General features: G+C 45.5%; 2 protein-coding genes across 6 annotated transcripts; one reads left to right on the top strand and one right to left on the bottom strand.

Annotated features, from left to right (window-relative positions):
* The first annotated feature begins 1,023 nt into the window (after window positions 1–1,023).
* Window positions 1,024–4,696, top strand: LOC112884321 (isocitrate dehydrogenase [NADP]). The gene is made up of 15 exons (XM_025949702.1): window positions 1,024–1,183; window positions 1,457–1,500; window positions 1,622–1,731; window positions 2,116–2,153; window positions 2,242–2,319; window positions 2,406–2,459; window positions 2,536–2,637; window positions 2,801–2,886; window positions 2,980–3,083; window positions 3,176–3,244; window positions 3,328–3,443; window positions 3,564–3,598; window positions 3,873–4,015; window positions 4,148–4,273; window positions 4,369–4,696. The coding sequence occupies exons 1-15, from the start codon at window positions 1,135–1,137 to the stop codon at window positions 4,460–4,462; spliced, it is 1,248 nt and encodes a 415-aa protein (XP_025805487.1). The 5' UTR covers window positions 1,024–1,134; the 3' UTR covers window positions 4,463–4,696.
* A 690-nt stretch (window positions 4,697–5,386) lies between these two features.
* On the bottom strand, window positions 5,387–11,730 carry LOC112884320 (CTP synthase-like). Of its 5 annotated transcripts, XR_003227085.1 has the most exons (22): window positions 11,366–11,730; window positions 10,087–10,166; window positions 9,649–9,735; window positions 8,892–8,942; window positions 8,666–8,783; window positions 8,470–8,574; window positions 8,275–8,339; window positions 8,091–8,174; window positions 7,943–7,993; window positions 7,801–7,863; window positions 7,670–7,716; window positions 7,507–7,585; window positions 7,344–7,406; window positions 7,162–7,251; window positions 7,037–7,075; window positions 6,735–6,962; window positions 6,551–6,636; window positions 6,306–6,435; window positions 6,131–6,224; window positions 5,786–6,013; window positions 5,595–5,673; window positions 5,387–5,522 (listed from the first exon to the last, which is right to left on the bottom strand). XR_003227085.1 is itself a non-coding variant. In XM_025949699.1 (21 exons), exons 1-20 carry the CDS (start codon window positions 11,481–11,483, stop codon window positions 5,808–5,810), a joined length of 1,884 nt encoding a protein of 627 aa, XP_025805484.1. In that variant the 5' UTR covers window positions 11,484–11,730; the 3' UTR covers window positions 5,389–5,673; window positions 5,786–5,807. The 5 variants fall into 5 exon arrangements, 3 of the variants coding, with proteins under 3 accessions (XP_025805484.1, XP_025805483.1, XP_025805486.1); XR_003227084.1 differs by having other exon boundaries at window positions 5,595–6,013; XM_025949699.1 differs by having other exon boundaries at window positions 5,389–5,673.
* Window positions 11,731–19,063: the final 7,333 nt, after the last annotated feature.

Here is a 19,063-nt window from a genome sequence, read left to right as displayed (position 1 = left end):
GACCGCCACCGCCGCTGCGATCTTCCTGGCGTGCCTCCCGCACGCGGGCCCCCTCCTGCACAAGATCGAGCCGCTCCCCGACGAGCGCTGCACCTCCTCCGCTGCCCGTGCTGCAGATCGAGCCACAGATTGAGCAGCATGTGGTGTGCTGCCTCGTCACCACCTTGAGCTGCCGAATCTATCACCAGCGCCGTCGAAAACGAGCTCTCCCTTCATCAATTCGATGACCAGCGTCGCTGAATCGAGCATTAGTACCATCAAATTGAGCATTGTAACTGTCAAAATCAGAGAGAGAAGGAGGCAAAGAAGTCCGGCCGGCTCGGAGTGAGGTGGAGGCTGCCAGGGCCGGAATCTTGCGCACCGCCGGGCATGACAGGCCGTGGCAACAACCACCTCGACGGACCCGACCGGGGGAGCCACTGGTCGCATTTCTGGAGAGCTACTGGAGAGAGCGAGAGAGAGAGAGAGCCATTAGAGGAAAGAGAGTCGGAGTGATTTGTACACAGGAGAGACGCAAGGCAGAGACATGCTTTAGGAGTGATACAGAGAATTTAAGACAAACAAATATATCGGGAATAAAAGGAAAAAATAGAAAAGGAAAAAAATAAGATATGACAGGTAGGTTCTACATGTAAAAAAGATAGAAACTAAAATTAGAGAGTATTGTTGGAATCGATGGTAGAAATTACCGCCGAAAAAGTTTGAAGCCTCTACTAGGAACCTCGTTGCTAGAGTCCCCCCCTCCCCCCCCCCCCCCTGCCCACACACACACAAAAGAAAAAGTTGAGTTTGCTAGTATAATATCGTCCCCGTTCAGAACGAAGATAAATCCCTATTCCACTGCATTTCAGCTGCAAGTTTTTGATCTAGCCCCCACAGTATCTGATCCTCAAAACCCCACTGTTCTTGAGTCCTTGACACTATGGCACGCCGATTTTGATGGCTAGAACTAGAAAAAAAAATATCTCCACGTCGGACCAGTGGGAGCCACTCCGTGTCTCCGTGCCTCCGTTTAAACCCTCCCATTGATCCCCCGGTCCATTCCGTCATCTTCGTCTCCAAGACAGACGCCAATCCGACCGCGCTGCCTGTCTCGCCGGCTCGCCGCCCCCGTTCCGTCCCTCCAGGCCGGCCATGGCGTTCAACAAGATCAAGGTCGCCAACCCCGTCGTCGAGATGGACGGTAAGCTGGACCCCCTCTCCTGTTCGTCACAACAGATCTGCCGGTCTGCGTTGCCTTGTGCTGCGTCCTCTCTTCCTACCGTTCTGAGCTTGTTTTAGTCGAAGCGTCGCTGGAGATATCGTAGATCTGCTAGACGTGGATCCTTCGTCCTTGGATCAGATGTGCTGAGCTCGCTTAGTGTCCGGAATTTGGTCCACACCGCGTACTAATTCAACTAGTCTGCTTTCGGGAACATGGCGCTCACGTTTTTTTTTTGCTGAACTTGGTGTGCAGGCGATGAGATGACCAGGGTGTTCTGGAAATCTATCAAGGACAAGGTAATCGAAATATATTTGACTCCGTATCCGTTGCCCTCTGATTAACTTCTCACGCTGTTGGTCTTTGAGAAAACCTTTTTGTTTCCTTACACTGGTTGTTGCGGATATTAATTGTGTGCAGCTGATCTTCCCGTTCTTGGACTTGGACATCAAATACTTTGACCTTGGACTTCCACACCGTGATGCTACTGATGACAAAGTCACAGTGGAGGCTGCGGAGGCCACACTCAAGTAAGAAATAGAATTCCACATTACTGTCACTTAAATAAAAAAAAAGCGGGGGGAAGTGGAAACCAAAGAAAAAGCCTTTGTGCTACTCAATATTATTATATACAATCCAGCAATCATTTTTTTTGGTGTTGTCAAACAAGTTAGCTTTGCATGGTGGAATATACATATTCGATTCGACCTTTTAATCTTTTTCATCAGCCATTTAATGATTTAAGCTATGGAAAGGAACTTCCTTGAGAAAGTGACGTGTTTAAGTGTTTTACTTCTACTCAGTCAGTTACTTGTCGGTTGTTACTTCAGTCCTTTGCTGTTGCGGGTGCTGATCATTTTGCTTCATAGGGCACCTATGTTTTCTCTTGCTCATGCTCCTAAATTTCTATGTAGGTACAATGTGGCTATCAAGTGTGCCACGATTACACCAGGTACATTTGGGTTATTGTTCTGCTGAAATGTGCTAACCATGGTTCTAAGACTTCCTGTTTGACTGACGTTGCATCAAATCCATGGCAGATGAAGCAAGGGTAAAGGAGTTTGGCTTGAAGGCCATGTGGAAGAGCCCGAATGGCACAATTAGGAACATTCTGAATGGTAAGATGCTGGCGCAGACTGTGAATGTAACCTTGTTCCAGAATCCTTGGGACTGACAGTTCTATTCCTGTGCTTACTACCTGTAGGCACTGTGTTCAGAGAACCAATCATCTGCAAAAACATCCCAAGGCTTGTTCCAGGTATTAGACAAAGACAAAAGTATTGCTACTCATTCATCTAATTTAGTCTTCTAAACCGAACTGTCGCCAAATTCAGGGTGGACCAAACCCATTTGCATTGGGAGGCATGCATTCGGTGATCAGTACCGGGCAACTGATGCTGTTATCAAGGGACCCGGCAAGCTTAAATTGGTTTTTGGTATGTCTACAGCTACTTACATTTGAGAACCAATGAAATGCTTTCACTGTTAAAACTTCCTAATTGCAATTGTAATTTGTACGTGATATGATAACTTTTTTAATTTTGTTGAGCGATTTCTGTGAAGAATTTGAATGTTGTCCTTTGTTTTTGCTACTGATAGAGGGAAAAGAAGAGCAAGTCGAGCTGGAGGTGTTCAACTTTACTGGTGCTGGAGGAGTTGCATTGTCCATGTACAACACTGACGAGGTACAGTTGGTTATTTGCTGTGATTGCATTACTTGGCATATATCATGTGCCCCTTTTGTGAATCATCATCTTAGCATCTGTATAATTATGCAGTCCATCCATGCCTTTGCTGAGGCTTCTATGGCCACTGCTTATGAGAAGAAATGGCCATTGTACCTTAGCACCAAGAATACAATTTTGAAGAAATATGATGGCAGGTATTGGTGTTGCTAACCTGTTTGTCAGATTATACTGATTGTGCCTTTTCCTGACCACAGCATGCTTATTTGTATAGTTGATTTGTTTACAGGTTCAAGGATATTTTCCAGGAGGTGTATGAAGCTGGATGGAAATCCAAATTCGAGGCTGCCGGCATATGGTATAATTCCAGCTTCCATCTCTCTTTTAACATTGTTTGAACCCTGAGAGTTTTTTCTCATTTTTGTCTTTTGATGCTGTTAGGTATGAGCACCGCCTTATCGATGACATGGTAGCATACGCTCTTAAGAGTGAAGGAGGGTATGTCTGGGCTTGCAAGAATTATGATGGAGATGTGCAGAGCGATTTCTTAGCTCAAGGTTATAATTTGCCTTCTGCCAGCTTTTACAATCTGGACTCAAGTTTTGAGTAGTGCTTTGCTTGCTACATGCTTCTTCTTAGTTAACTTGTGTTGTATTAACCCCATGATTTTTTTGCAGGTTTTGGCTCATTGGGTTTGATGACATCAGTATTGGTAGGTCACCAAATTTGCTTCTTCTTTTTTTGAATCGAGGCCATACCCCATTTATTCAAGAATGGAAATACCAAATTTGCTTTTGGTACATTGTTTCTGATAAATGTCCCTCCACTCCTCAGCCATACTGTTTCTGATTTGGTCAGAAGAAGAAGAAAATGAGTGTATTTTACATTGATGCTTCTAGACTTTGCAAGTGTTTAGAGGTTTCAGAAGAGCACTGTAACTTTTGTAAATACAAGGTGCTAACCTGGTTCGTGTAACCTTATCCCAGGTGTGCCCTGATGGAAAGACGATCGAAGCTGAAGCTGCCCATGGTACCGTTACCCGTCATTACCGTGTTCACCAGAAAGGAGGTGAAACCAGTACGAACAGCATTGCTTCAATCTTTGCGTGGACAAGAGGACTTGCACACAGGTATGACTGTTAGCTACAGCTCTAGTACTGCTTTGAGAGGCGTCAGTTCAGGATTCATTCACAATTTGGGCCTTCAAATTTTGCACGTTCCGCAATTGTCGCTGTAACCTTCCCCTTCCTTGTGTTGTTTAGGGCAAAGCTCGATGACAATGCTAGACTGCTTGACTTCACTCAGAAGCTTGAGGCTGCCTGCATTGGAGCTGTTGAGTCTGGGAAGATGACCAAGGACCTTGCCCTTCTTGTTCATGGATCTTCAAAGTATGTGATTGCATTATCAGTCTCACAGCCCCATTCACATGCATCTTCAGCCAAAATACATTTCTGGAATTTATACTCACTGGTGTCTGTTGCAGTGTCACGAGGAGCCATTACCTGAACACCGAAGAGTTCATCGACGTGGTTGCTGATGAGCTCAGATCAAGGCTGGCGGCCAACTCCAACTTATGAAATCCTTGCTGAAGCTGCGATGCTTACTTGTACGACGATTCGAGTCATTTTTCATACATTACCATTTTCTTTCCTTGGTGCCCAAATCCTGAAGGCCTGAACTGAACGCGAATATCCTCAGCAGTGTGACAGATCATTACCAATGAGAGACTGCCCTGGATTTCGCGATTATGCAACTCATGTACCTGATTGCCCGTTATTTTCAATAAAAGATAAAGAACTTGTGTCCATTCAGAATGGTTTCCAGCTGTTCCCTGATCTGTACCCGGTTCCGTGTTCATTGCTGGAATGGGTTCTGCCACTTGTTTGACGCATTCCTGCAGTGCCTGTAGTTATTGATTTCGTGCTTTAGTACCCAATTCATTTTGGTGGTCAAAGTTGTCCAAAACCTTGGCCGCCAATTTGGTGTCCAAAACTTGGCTTGGCAACATGCCTACATGGTATGTTTGGGTGGAAACCAAACAGGTCCATACTTCTTGACCGTGTGATCGGGAGGGGTCACGCATCGCTAATCACGTGGTTGGCCCACAGTTCTATGACCGTGATCGGAGGAGTCACGCATCGCTAATCACGTGGCTGGCCACGCCGAAAACCCGGCTGTACAGGCGAGAATCCGGGAACTCATCACGTCCGCCGTGTGATGGAAATGGTTTCTGATTGCCGCTTTGTATGTACGTATCCGGTTTCATTGAGTTTTGGAACGAGTTCTGGCACCTCGTTTTTCTGCATTGACGACCGGAAGATTGCACGGCTACCAAAAGTTGTCCAGCCGGCCGTCGTAACTTGTAAACAGCAACCCGGCGACGGTCTTTTGACTCCGTAGGGCGGCGGCGCTGGTGCCCAGCGCCGAGCCGCCGAGGACAACTCTTGCTAACCTGACTGAATTGCACTTCCCCAGCAGCAAATATAGGACTGAACACAACATGTTGGTCCCATAACATTTTTCTTATACTCATCCCGATTCAGTACATGGAGAGTAGCAGTTGTTTTACAATGTACAATCAGGCGAGATGGCAGGCTCCACTACAGCTAGCTGCACATCACCGGCCCTTGAAATAACCTTAGCAGACAAACGAACAAACTGAATAAGCCAGCATATCAGATAACCACTACTAATCAAACCCTAGCTAACCTGCTAAATTTGCCTCTCAACGCGACAGCTTGTACGCCACATGCTTCCTTTAAAACATCGGAACCGGCTCGCCGTGTCGCTGGAGCAAACAGCCCTTTTCTTTAGTTGGACTGGTCGAATTGAAGAACGCGTGCGAAGGGGGAAAGAAAAAAAAAGAACAAGCAGAAACGCGGGGAATCTCAAACAAACACCTGGCGCCTTGCAGCGTTGTGCCTAGATGGGAATGGCGCCGTTGCCGGTTGCTGGATAGGGCCCGTTCACCAGGCCCTTCAGTTGCTTTATGACGCGCCCGTTCTGCACTTTTAGCCTCTGAGGTCCGTTGGCGTTGGGAAAACAGATGCATCTGCCTGTCGGACTGAAAACGCCGCAGGGGCGTTGAAGCAGGTGATCAAGCTGACCCGATGCTGCTGCTATCAATCCTGCCAACGTACAGAGGTTTTCGTTAATGGCTGAAGCGTTTGTATTTCTTTCACAAGAAAAGAACACTTATTCAGGCAAAATCAAGTGGAAAACTGGAGATTTTGAGGATGACTTACCCAGGAAAAGCGGAGATGGTTTGCCAGGCCTTGACTTGAATTCAGGATGAAATTGTGCGCCGACAAAGAACCTATGAGTTGGCAGTTCAATGATCTGCAACGTGGTAAATCAAATATATTAGATCATGAACATCAATTCGTTAATTATTTTCATGAAAAATGTTTGTGATCATACCTCCATTCGTCTCCCACTTTCGTCCCTACCAACAAAAGAAAGCCCTGCCTTCTCAAATTCTGGGACCATATCAGGATTTACCTCATATCTGTGGCGGTGCCTTTCATCAACATAGCTAGCATTGCCATACCTAAGGTGGTTCGAAATTCAAATCATTATCTCCGTAGTAAATAAAATGGTATAGGAGAGGGACCAGATGTAAAACTGAAGCAAAATCAATGCTGGAAGATGTGGATGCTTCTTACAGCTTTGCAGATTTGCATTTATTGACCTGAAAATAGGTTCTCCTTGATCCAAGGCGCATTGTTGCACCCATATGGGTTTTGGATCCCTGCAGCACAGCAGGAGCGTGATTGTCACTTAAACACATGCTAATTGTCTACAGAAAGGAATTACCCAATAGTCTGGCAGCTCTAGCAAAATAATTACCTCAGGCATGAAAATAACGCATGGTGTTTTTGTGCTTGGATCGAATTCTGTGCTGTTAGCACCATTCAATTTCATGATAGAACGTGCAAACTCAATCACTGCAATTTGCATGCCCAAGCAAATGCCGAGATACGGAACGTTGTTTTCACGTGCATATTTTGCGGCCAAAATTTTCCCTTGGACTCCTCTGTCTCCAAAACCTCCTGGCACCAGCACACCATCTGCACCCTGAGGTGGAATACTCATTCAGATCTCTGTATTGTGGGCTAGAGGCATATCTAGAGAATGCATTTTATGCTTACCTTCAGCGACTTCCATGCTTTTTCATAGGCGTCAGGAGTCTGCAAAATGAAACCAACCCCATTTATCAGTTAATCATCTAACATAGAAGAGCAGAACTGATTTGGCCAACATAAATAAAACTCACCTCTTCTGCAGTAGAATCTTCAAGATCACAGGAAGGAACCCAATCCACCACAAGTTTCCTGTTCAAAGCAACTGATGCATGCAAAAGAGCCTGACAAAGGGGGAGGAAAAGATAAGGCCAACATATTTGCACATTTCGTTCAGAACTTTATCTGTGCCAAAGATATAAAAACATAATGTCACCTTTAAAACAGACAGGTATGAATCCGATAGACCAGTATATTTTCCAACCATAGCAATCCTAACCTGAAGATTTTTACACCACAATATTATAAACTGATTATTATAAGCTAAGGTAGTCAATTTGGTATTTATAAATAGCAGCTCAAATGATCAAGAAACTAACTGGAGTTTGACATTTGTCACATTTGCTGGCTCTATCAGTCCATTCGGCCAATTTGGGTTCTCGAGGAATTTTTCCCACACTGATGCAAGAAGAAATAATACATGTAAGTATTCCTAGAAACAAAGCCAACCAGTTCAGCTTGTACTTTGGTCCAATGATATACCACTGAAGGTCTAAAACTTTCAGAATAGCTTCATGGGCCTTCTGATCCTGTAAAGAGTAGAATCATTTATAGTTAACTGTGTGAAATGAAAATTTGGCAGTCATGCATATAACTAATTTCATGCGACATACCCTGAGCAACAAAGGGATATGCCAAATGTTCGTGACATCATGGAGATTAATGATATTTGGTATCTGCCAAATAAAATCAAAGTCAGCATTGTTGTTGCATTATTCTAACTTTGTAGAACTCTTGAACATGCAACATTTTTACCGGGACATGGCAAAATTGCGCAAGCTTCACCTTCACATGCTCTTCAAGTGGCTGCCAAAAAGCACAAGAGCATATAAAGCCACTGTCAGCATTGAATGATTCAGAGGAGGCACCAAATGAAAATACTGAGACAAGTTCTGAACGATACCTGTGTACTGCGACATGCCAAAATATCAGGAATGAGTCCAAGTCCTCTTAGTCCTCGGACACTATGTTGGGTAGGCTTCGTTTTCTAGACAGTAAAGGAAAAATATCAGCATGTTTCCAGACAGCAAAAACATGTTTCGAAAAAATAAAGTATCACAGTGCTTCCATATCAGTAGAAAACTTACCTGCTCACCAACTACATTTAGAACTGGTACAAGACTGACATGCACCAAGCAAAAGTTTCCAGGCCCTGACATACAAATTTCACAAGATCGCGTCAGAAGGAGATTGATTTTAATAACAAAATGAAGATTGAAGCAACATCCTTAAGCAAAAACATATGTAAAGAAGAAAATTATGGGAGTTTACAATTTCCTTACCAACACGATATGAAAATTGGCCTAATGCTTCAATGAAAGGCATTGATTCAATGTCTCCTGCATCAAGAATGCCACTGTTGTTATGCGGCGAAAATATTTTATCTCCTGCACCGGAATGCTTGCAGCTATGGGAACAATTGAGCAAAATAATATGCTACTTGGCAATTGGCTGCAATGATACAGAATGGATTTTTACCGATTGTGCCACCAAGTTCTATGACACAGACATCAGCTGGCTCTTCTGTGCCATCAACTGGATTCATTGCGACACGTTCAATCCACTCTTGTATTTCATCTGTGATGTGTGGCACAACCTGATAAACAGAATTGACTCTAATTAGAAAATTCAGTGTAAAAAAATGGCACGTTTCCTGTCATTACAGAATAACATTCAATCATCTATTCTGATAACCAATCCTCACCTGAACAGTTTTTCCCAGGTAATCTCCTCTACGTTCTTTGTCAATAACAGACTGCAGTATGAGCATTAGTAAAGAAGTCATTACCGGTTATACTAAGAAACCAACCAGTATAGAAGTTATTTTGTATTCTAGGAAACCTATGTTCAATTAGCAGGAAACTAGGATATCTCATACAAGGTATATATATAAGCATATATGCTCCACTAGTTCTAAACGCTGCCTGACTACAAAGTGATAGACAACAGCTACCCTTCCGCGTTTAAACTGTATATTAGTCCCAGGATTTCCTTATCTATTATAAGTCACATTACGGGACCATTTTACAATAAATTCATCATGAACGAATTTCAACTGCTAGTAGATCTCTGCAAGAACTTGCAGATACAGTAAAGGAAGCATCTAGTTCTACAATGAGTCCAAGCCTATGACTGGTGCACTATTAACCTGACGTACTTTCCACCAACCAATTGCCCCAGACAGGAGTGGCCGACTAAGGCCCAGATGATTGTCCACATGTATTATTGAAGCGCAGCAGATCTTAGGGGTAAATAAAGCAACATGGAAAAAGATTTGTGGGCTCCATGAAAAATTCAGGTAAAGAAGCACCCAATCTGTGTTGTAAAAGAAAAAAAATCACCGAATATTCCCAGTTTGTAAATGTCAAGGTGAGCATAAACCCCAACTTTTAGCACGTATACTAGCAAGTTTGCTCAAAATCTCGTGTGGACTTTTGAGATAGACTGTTTACTCCCATCACCTGGTAGATCTTTCCCGTGGTTATGTTGTTGTCACGAGTCAACTTGATGTCCAGAAACCGTTCATAGTTTCCAAGGTCCAAGTCCACCTTTGACAATAAGGGTTGGAACAAATGAAGTCTGATTAGCCCAGGAAAGAAACATTTCAGAAATATAGCATAGTTCTAAGTTCTAACACGTGGAGGTGAGAAAAATGGATAGCAGGACAAGTGTATGAAGAGCTAGTACAGACGACCAGTCCGTGACAGTTCAAGTTTTAAAACAGAGAGGACAATATGTGGCAATATCGTGCAGCTGCTGGCGTGTACTTTGTACTGGTCTAAGAAAAATTGATGCCTTAGAATCTCCAGTAGTCTAATGTAAAACTGGGGTGGCGACTGGTGTACAGACTACAGCGCACTGGAAGAGAACTACTTGTATGCAGTGTCAATCGATCGTACCTCACCACCGTCGTCCAAAACAAACACTTCGCCATGCTCGAACGGAGACATGGTTCCTGCATCGGTGTTGAGGTATGGATCTGCACACCAGCGACAGGGAAGTAGTTCAGATATCATATCCCAAACACACAACAGAAAAACTTCTCGACGGCACTAACTCAGTGCGTGTACGAAAGAAAAAAAATGGCGTCTAAGATCGTAAGTCACTTCATCAGTAAAACAAGACACGTATACCAGGGAAGCCTGTAGTAAAACATGTAGAGGGAAGCTGCTGGGACGTGACGAGACAGGATAGAAAATGGTTCTGTAAACCGAGAGTCAAGACACCGAGAAATTTTTAGAGGCGCACAGCACTTGGCCGGGATGAAGGGACAAAACTCCCAAGTGAGGACAAGATTTTCAGAGCACGAGATGACAAATTTGACCTGTATTACTGCCCCAATAAAAAACTACTACACGACTGAGAAGTTCATGTGCTCCAAGGAACCGAGACAATGACGCTGGCACAGCATCAGATGCCCACTTCACCAAAAGCAGCGACGAGTAATTGCGGTTACAAAGGAAAACGAAACATGGGGCGATTATTTAAACGGAAAGCCAGAGTGAGCGGCCGGCGACTTTGCAAATATTGCTAGCTAATTGGTGCTGGCCATCAGGAAGAAAAAACAGAATAGCTGTGCAGTACACGGCCGAGTACGAACAGAGAAGCAAGCCAACAAGGTAAAATAGTAGTGGTAGTAGCAACAATCCAGAGAGAAAAAAAATTGGTTAAAAACCATGGAAAGATACAGGTGCCTAAACCATGCATGCCACATGAGATTAAGCCTTATCCACCCATCCAAGACTAGTGGACCATCAGAAACCCAAATCAGGCCCCCATTACGATGGAAATGCCGCTGCTACCCATGTTTGAAATGGAGTCCTAGCAACGTAGGCACCCTAGCGAAACCCCAAATTGTGATCTCGAGAGAGATGGGAGCGACTAGTTTATGCTGAACAACCAAACGGAAATGGCACACGTACGCATGGACACTTTTTTTTTAAAAAAAAGTTGGATGGCTTTTGTACGGGGAGGCCGGGTGTTCGTGCCCTGTGCGATCACGTGGCCGCCATTACGAGGCGAAGCGGACGTTACTCCTCTTTCTATTTTTCTTCATTTTGACCGGGAGAAATCACAAACGAACCGCGCGGAGAGCGCGGGGGGTGGGAGTTTTTTCCCCCTTTTTTTGAAACGAACGGGGGTTGGGAGTTGGGACCGCGGCGGCGGCGGCGGGCTTACCGATCTTGATGGAGGTGACGCGGAGGCCGCAGGCCTTGAGCAGGACGCCGATGCTGCTGGCCGTCACGCCCTTGCCCAGCCCGCTCACCACGCCGCCGGTCACCAGCACGTACTTCATGGCCTCGAGTCCTCGGCTCGTCGGGTCCCGGCCCCTTCTGCTCGATCTCCCCTCTCGCGCGCGCGGGTTGCGAGGTCACTCACTGCAACGGCTCGTGCGCGCGGTCGTCGCGGGTTCCCTGGCTCTCGCCTTGGGATCGAGGAGGGAGGGAGGGGAGAGGAGATAGGCAGTGCCTGCCGAGGCGGAGGTGGGAGATGCAAGGTTTTCTTTGGTTGGGGGCGAGGGGAGGGTTGGGGTCTTTGGCAGTGCGGTGGGGGATGGGGTTAAATAGGCGTTGGCCCTCGGAGGTTCGGAGCGGAGCGGAGCGGACCAACAAAAACTACGACCATGTCTGTTGTGCGCCTGTGCCTCTCTCAAACTGCCACCGCGGAAATTTTGCAAAACCCCCCTAGTGCGCTCTCTCTCTCTCTCTCTCTCTCATATTTTTGTACGGTAGTGTAATTTATCCAGATAAATCTAAGCCATTGGACCACACTTGTCACTGTGCATGTTTTCTCACACCCTCAGCACTCAAGGCCTCAAGTTCAGGTTGAAAGTTACTCGTACTGCATCTGGTGCTTCTAAGTCGGTAGGTGTATTTCGAAACTTTGGACTATTTTCACCCCCAAAAAATAAAAAATAGAGTAAAAGGCTAGAATGTTAGTCTTGGTCATTGAATAGAATTTAAGCAGATAGAAGTTTGAACTAGCTACCAATTCATCCAGTAGTTTAAATTGCCAGTAAGGAGAGGTTGGCATCATATTTAGTCAAATTTTTGTGCAGGTAATATGTGGGTCAACTAATCAGTGCCAAGGGCGTTTGACAAGTCAAAAAATTCCATTTTCCGCCATTACTCTTCTTCGTCGAATCGGAACGATTGGGATGAAACGGTGTGATGGCGTGTCGTGCTCTTTTCTAAATCATTTTGAGCATTGACGTTTCTCACCGACCTTAAGCATAACCATTCCGTAGGATTGATTGTTTGTAATCTTTCTGATACGATCACATCCCACTTTGCCAGCATGGATGCTTCTGTATACTCTAAAAATTACATTTCTTGTTTGCTGCTATATTACCTAGGATTTCCATTGGCTACCGTGTAGTCATTATTAAGCTCACTCAGCAATTAAAAATGGTGGATCCTTTACTTCAAAAAAAAATTTGTTGGATCGGTGTTGTATTTGAACTCATCCTCCTCGCTTAAATTAATAGGCAAATTAGGCCCCACTGCCTGTCTCAAAGCGAAAACAAAAGCATCATTTGCATCTGAAGGACCGTGGAGAGCCTGTGAAATCCACAAACAAAACGAACCCAATACATAACCGGTGAAACCTAAAGTTGGCCACAAACGTTGAGATATATAATATTCTCATATGTAACTGTTGGGCCATCATCACTTGGCCACCGTAGGTTCAGATTTAGCATGATGGAGCAAAGCTCCCGTCTCTTGACTTTGGAAGACCCAGTGTACGCACCGAATCTGTTCCCCCGGCGACCTGCTGGAGAAGTTCAATGTCTTCTGGCTGTCGGGCATTAACAAGAAATGCTTAGGTTATATTCCTCCCTAGTGACTGTCACACGCGGCACTTTCACTCTGATCATCGATCGAAGCGATTATTCCCTTGCTGCTGATGATCTAGCAGTAGTAGGTAATAAAATCTCCATCGTCGAATCACACCATCAGCGTGCACTTTATAGGCTTGTTCCCAGGGCGAGCATCGGATTCTAGTAAAGCACAGCTAGCCATTATGTTTCTGAGCTCTTTCTAGTACGTGTAAACAGTCCTCTTTTCTGAATTCAGACAAGCCGTGTGGCGTTCAGACGCTCAGCTGTCGCGTGGCCCCGGCCTGGAAATGAATTATTACCTATTTCTTCTTGCGAAGAAGATGAATTATCTATCATATGGATGGTATTGCCGACTAATAGTGCCACTGTTCGATCGGCTCCGCTGTCGATCGCGAGAACGACATCGTGATCCGGTGGGGTTCCGGCCATCTCTTTCGTTGAATTCTCCGGCCCAGTCGATCGAATCTGCGCAGGCGTTCGTGATCCGCGTACAGGCTACCTAGCAATCGGCTGCCAACCATTTCACAGCTCGGATTTGCTTTGATGCTACTCTTCGATCAATCTGACACTACCCCGCCACGGCGAGACCCAGTCATCTGCAGGTTCTCACATCTTTTTCAGCAAGCAGAGAACTCTTTACGCTACATATGCGTGTGGTCTGTTAGGCCATGATCGCCTCTAGTAGTGAAGTTAATTAGCACACTGAAACCCTTTTGCTTGCTGTGAGATGCTCGGATCGGAGGCTGACAGGGAAGTAGTAGAGCGATCGGGAGAACGAAGTGGTTATAGCTCTGTTCATGATCAGAAAAAAGAAAAGAAAAAGAAAAGGTGGGCATCATTTGAAATTTGAAAGTTGGCGCCAAATTAGAAGGTACGTCTTCTCTAACCCGGATTATTACAATAGGCTTTACCTTCATTTTGCAATTCGCAAAGCTGTGGCTAATATAATAACGACCTAAAAAAATAGATTTATTAGTTTTCGGTGAGCAGCTATGATTTTAAACCGACAGAGAAGAAGATGTGGTGAAGTGGATTCTCAACTAGGGCGGTAATTCACGTCTTCACTCGTGTTTCGCTGTCAGCGCGTCTCGTCCGACAACAATTGCACCAGGAAGCAGGCAGATGCCATGCCGTCAGATCCATCGAAGGTGTCTTCCTGAATTTGCTGCTCACACTTTTTTTTCCCAAAACATATATGCTACATTCAAAAACACTCATAAACAGGTACAGACACTCAACGTTTCCTAGAGATCGAAACAACATATCTAAAGATTGATAAAGTCACCGTAGGTGTTTTGTTTCAATTAACATGTCAACTTGAATCGAACTGGCCATAGCTTGAAAAATACTGGTTCTGACGCCAGTAAAACCTAACACGAACAGTTCCCCTCATTTTTTTCATTAATATAAGCCAAACATCGTTCAAAACAACGTGTACTACCACCACCGTACCTTCAAATAAACAAGTTAGTCAATGGCGCTGAGGTCATCATTATCCTGATCGAGCCCTAACCCGTCCTGCGCACCCATGGTGGATATTGTTTCTAAAACTACGTTATCCCTTTCACACGTCGAGATCGACGACGACGACCATCCGCATCCACGTTATCCTTAGCCCCACCACCTAATCGGGCCGTAGGTTCGCCTAGCTGTTCATGGCAGCAGCCGATCGATGGCCACCCGGCCGGTTAGGCGGTTACTCTCATACTGGTATCTCGTCTCGTCACGGTGGCGCCCGGCTCAGATGGCCTGCGTAGCTGCATTTGCCCAGACAGATAGCTCCACGTCGCAGGTCTGCATGCTCTCTCTCTCCCCCTCACTTCTTTTCTGCATGCACGGCGTGAAAAGGCAAGGTGGGGGAAAACCTTATTTTCGATACGATATAAATGCTGTGCCGGCCCAATAATTTTAATTACGAGCACAGGGACACGGCACATGCCGGGCTTGTGGGCGTACTCCGCTGGACCAAAACGGTATTCATTTCTCCCTGGCAGACAAGCCACTGAATGAACGTCCCCTGCAGTCTGGACAACACGTCCACCGGCCAAATGCTTAGCCCTGCGATGCATACTGCAATTTTCTTTCCTTTTTCCTTTTCTTTGATCGGATGATACCAAGTCTTATTGCAGAGCATTACATTGCCTCAAGTTTAAATATTTCTACCGTAAACTCATAAAAAAGCTTTTTCTAATTGAGAAAAGATAGATAATGTCTTCGTAACGTACGCATCAGTATTTTGTGCTCCAATAAAGATAAAAGGATTTATTCTTAACAACCTCGGTTATACCACACCTAGATATTTTTTTATATTCCTACATCCAAATTTTCAGCCACCCGCCCACATATCTAACGGTCTACCCGTCTTTTCTTTGTTCTTGCCAGCTACTAATACTCCTTTGAATGTCTGACCTCCCTCACCCAATGCAACCGTTGCGCCCCTACCCCCACATGGCCGGGTCGATGAGATCTTAAGCCACCGCGGCAACTTTCTTACTATGCTTCTTGCATTGTGTCCACCTCGCACCACCACTTTTGTACCCACGGTTATCCCTACCACCTCACCGTGCGGTGCTTCATAGCCTTCCTTCTAGCTCCCAGGCAGCCCTAGGCCCTAGAATAGAAGGGGATCAATTTGAGCTCTAATTCAAAGAGAGGTGATAGTAAAAAAAATTGAAGTGTGGTTGGAAAAATTACTCCAGTAATATCGATCAACAGCAGATCTGCCACCATTGCTAACCTGCCGCTATACGATCTTCCCATTAGCCACCCACTAGACTTCGATTAGTCGCCAACTCAACCCCGAACCGTGATCTTAACGAAGCCGAAGAAGAAGGATCCGATCTCAAACTGATGGAATAAGTGAGAGAAGATGCTGGCCTGGCCAGCCTGGGATCAGCCATAGTAACCCGTCATTTTTCTTAAACTACTCCCTCCATTCTCTTTTGATACATAGTCCTTGGACGGTGGAGGGAAGCATCAACCAATCAAGCTAGCGGTACGACGGCCGGTAGTACGCGTTGAGGCAAGCTGCACGTAAGAATATGGTCCAGACGTCGCCACAGCCGCTTTTGCGCTTTTTGCATGGGCGACCACGGGTCGCTCTAGTTTCGGTTGGAACTTGCGCGGTTTGTTCCATGGCCTCGGCGCGCCGCCCAAACCAAAAGGCGGCATAGCCACCCATTGCATCGCCGTGACGCGCGGCGGCGAAGACCGCGCCCGCCTCGCTCCTCCTCCGATCGTGCTGCGTGGCCACGTACGGGTGGTGCCGACAGGATCAGATGATTCTTTTTCTTCCGCCCAAAGGAATTCGAGCTTTTGCGATGGCCTTTTGCTTTGTTTTGCTGTACGTTCGTTCGTTGTTGTTAGCCTGATCTAACACCGAGCACTTGACCATCGATCTCTACTCTCCCATCCGTATAGTGGCGAGCAAAGAATCGGAGAAAGGGAGTGCGTACGTCTAGCTTGCATTGTTGACTCTCCTTGCGCCAAAAGGGCAGAGAGAGAGAGAGAGAGAGAGAGAGGCTTATTGTTGACTCCTGCATGCGTTCTCACTTGTGCTTGTGATCGTGCTCACGCAGAGCTCCTTGTGCTCTCTGGTTAACGGGTGATGCAAGCCCACTAGCTACTGTCAAAAAGCATCAGCTTATCCGATATGCGCGCTTTTGTGCTTAGTTGCCATGCATGACCAACGTACGGACTGCAGTAGCTAGTAGTGTTGGTACGGTGTTCCAAAAAAAAAATCAACGTTGAAGATCTCATATCGTTGTCCACCCGTTTCATGACGTTTTTATTTCTTTAATTTGTTCTAGTCAGAACAAGGTACTATAAGTCGAAGAAGAGTTTTACAAGAAATAGCTAATACGCATAGCGTTAGTTAATAATAGCATGCTAGTACAACAACTTAATGACCAGCTGATGGAGAGTTTTACAAGAAATGGCCACACATATGCGTCTTTCATAGTTTGATGTTACAACAACTTAACGAGTACGAACTCCCTCCGTTCAAATTATAGTCATTTTATCTTTTTTAGGTACATAGATTTTACCATGCATCTGAATATACGGAGTAGCATGCTACAACGAATTAATTAGTTCTGCATCTTTCAATTCATGGAAAAAAGTGGAGAGGGTGTGCGCAAAGTATTCTTCAGCAGGAATAGTTTTGAAATTCATTTTTCTTAAAATTTAAAATAGTTTAAATAGGGGCATGAAGTAATGTGCAAATATTAATCAAGGGAGTGTGTGCTTGTCAATGGCACACTAAGTATACATACTAGGTTACTAGATCCAGCTTGAAGAGCTAAAAGTATCCTAGAAGCCTAGAATGAAACTACCCAACTCAACATCGATAATCACCGCAAAACTCAAGGGATAATATACAGGGGCATAGGGTGACGTCCTGAAGAAACTGTGAGCCTGAATTCATTGCTTCTAGCTCTCATGCATTACGTTTTGGTTGCTGAGCGTATAGTACGTTTCTTCGAGCTCGAAACCTACAGGAAAATATACGACTTGGATATTTTTTTTCAGTCGCGCTCAAATATTACTTGGCAATAAAACCCGGCTCTTTGAACGAGCGAAGAGGCACCGTACAATCGTCGTATATTCTTTCTACACGATGCTAGTTTCCAAAGGTAAGATGCCCGCGTCCAAAATCTCAAGTCATGGCCGGACTATCAGCATTCTGATTGGCTGTCAAGAATAAAACTTGCAGAATGTGCCGTACACAGGAACGAAAACTTTAGTCTTTTTTTTTGCTAGAGTTATGCGCGGCAATATAAAACCTTGATGACTTGCTGTATAACAGACTAAATAAGTGAAGCTCCAGTATAATCTATCGACGCTCATGGCACCATCAGCGGTGGAGTTTGTGGCGCGTGTGATTAGTATCAGATCATGTCCCCGGCGAAAAGGTAACGCGACCGGTTATTGTGCTTCGGCATGTGCCGCGTCGTGGCAACAGGGAACAACACAGAGGTGGGTTCGGGCTCCGGCCGCCTGGATGATGATGCACGGGAGGAAACGGTGCCAAATCTGGCCAGTTTTTGCGGACGCGCGCGGATCCTCGGAGCCAGCGGTGGGCCCGCACCGTCGCTACCTGGTGCCACGTAGCGGCGGTACCGCGGGGGTGGGGGTGGGCCGCCCGGCGCAGCAGTGGGTCGTGGGTGAGCGCCGTCCGGCCCCACCACGTTGCTGCGCGGATACCGCCGACAGGCCCCCGGTAGGCCCGACCCACGTGGCCCGATTCTGGAGCCGCGGGGCCCACCACGACCGTTGGTAGTTACAGGGCTGGGCTCCCGTGTGCCTGTGACCCTGTCGACCCAGAGTATCTCTCTCTAGCCCGGCCGGTACTCTAGCTAGCTCTAGCAGCAGGGACTCTCTCTCTGGCTTGATTTTGTTCTGGCCGTAGCTTGCCGGGTCAGCCAAAATAGCCAATCAGCTGAGTGCTACGATTACAGGTTAGGTTAGGCTGATCGTTTTCGTTTGTTGGGATCTCGTGTGTTCTAGTTTTTTCTGGTACGTGATTGGACACCGGGACCATCCATGCATGCATTTACATGTTGGTTGGAATAGCGTCGACACAAACGACGATCGAATCTAATGTTTTGGTCGTTTGCTCCGGTTCAGCAGACCTGCACTGTTCGTTCACGAGCCCTTCCGTGACAGCATCCTCCCACATGTGAGCGAGCCTGTTAATATATGCCGTGCCAGTAGACTCAACAGTAGCTAGTACATGCGTTCAATTCTAAAACGTAAAAGTTTTAGTTTTGTTCTTAACCAAACTTTTTGACGTTGATCCCGTCTAAGGAATCATGTTAATTAGTTTTATTAAATTCACCATCAAATATGTTGTTTGTTTGATATTATAGATACTAAATTGCTTATGTATTTTTCTATAAGCTTAGGAAAAATTAACTTTGGACAAAACTAAAATATATTTATTTTTAGACTGTAGAGGCCGCTAAGGTGAACACACCGGACCGAACAAGATGTATAGTTTTGTTTTCTACATTTACCTGCTCATCTTTTGTGTT

Source organism: Panicum hallii, chromosome 3 (assembly GCF_002211085.1).
Source record: "Panicum hallii strain FIL2 chromosome 3, PHallii_v3.1, whole genome shotgun sequence".
In the NCBI taxonomy this organism is placed as follows: Eukaryota; Viridiplantae; Streptophyta; class Magnoliopsida; order Poales; family Poaceae; genus Panicum; species Panicum hallii.
The sequence above is the reverse complement of the archived record's forward strand: the minus strand, read 5'-3'. Positions and strand labels throughout refer to the sequence as shown.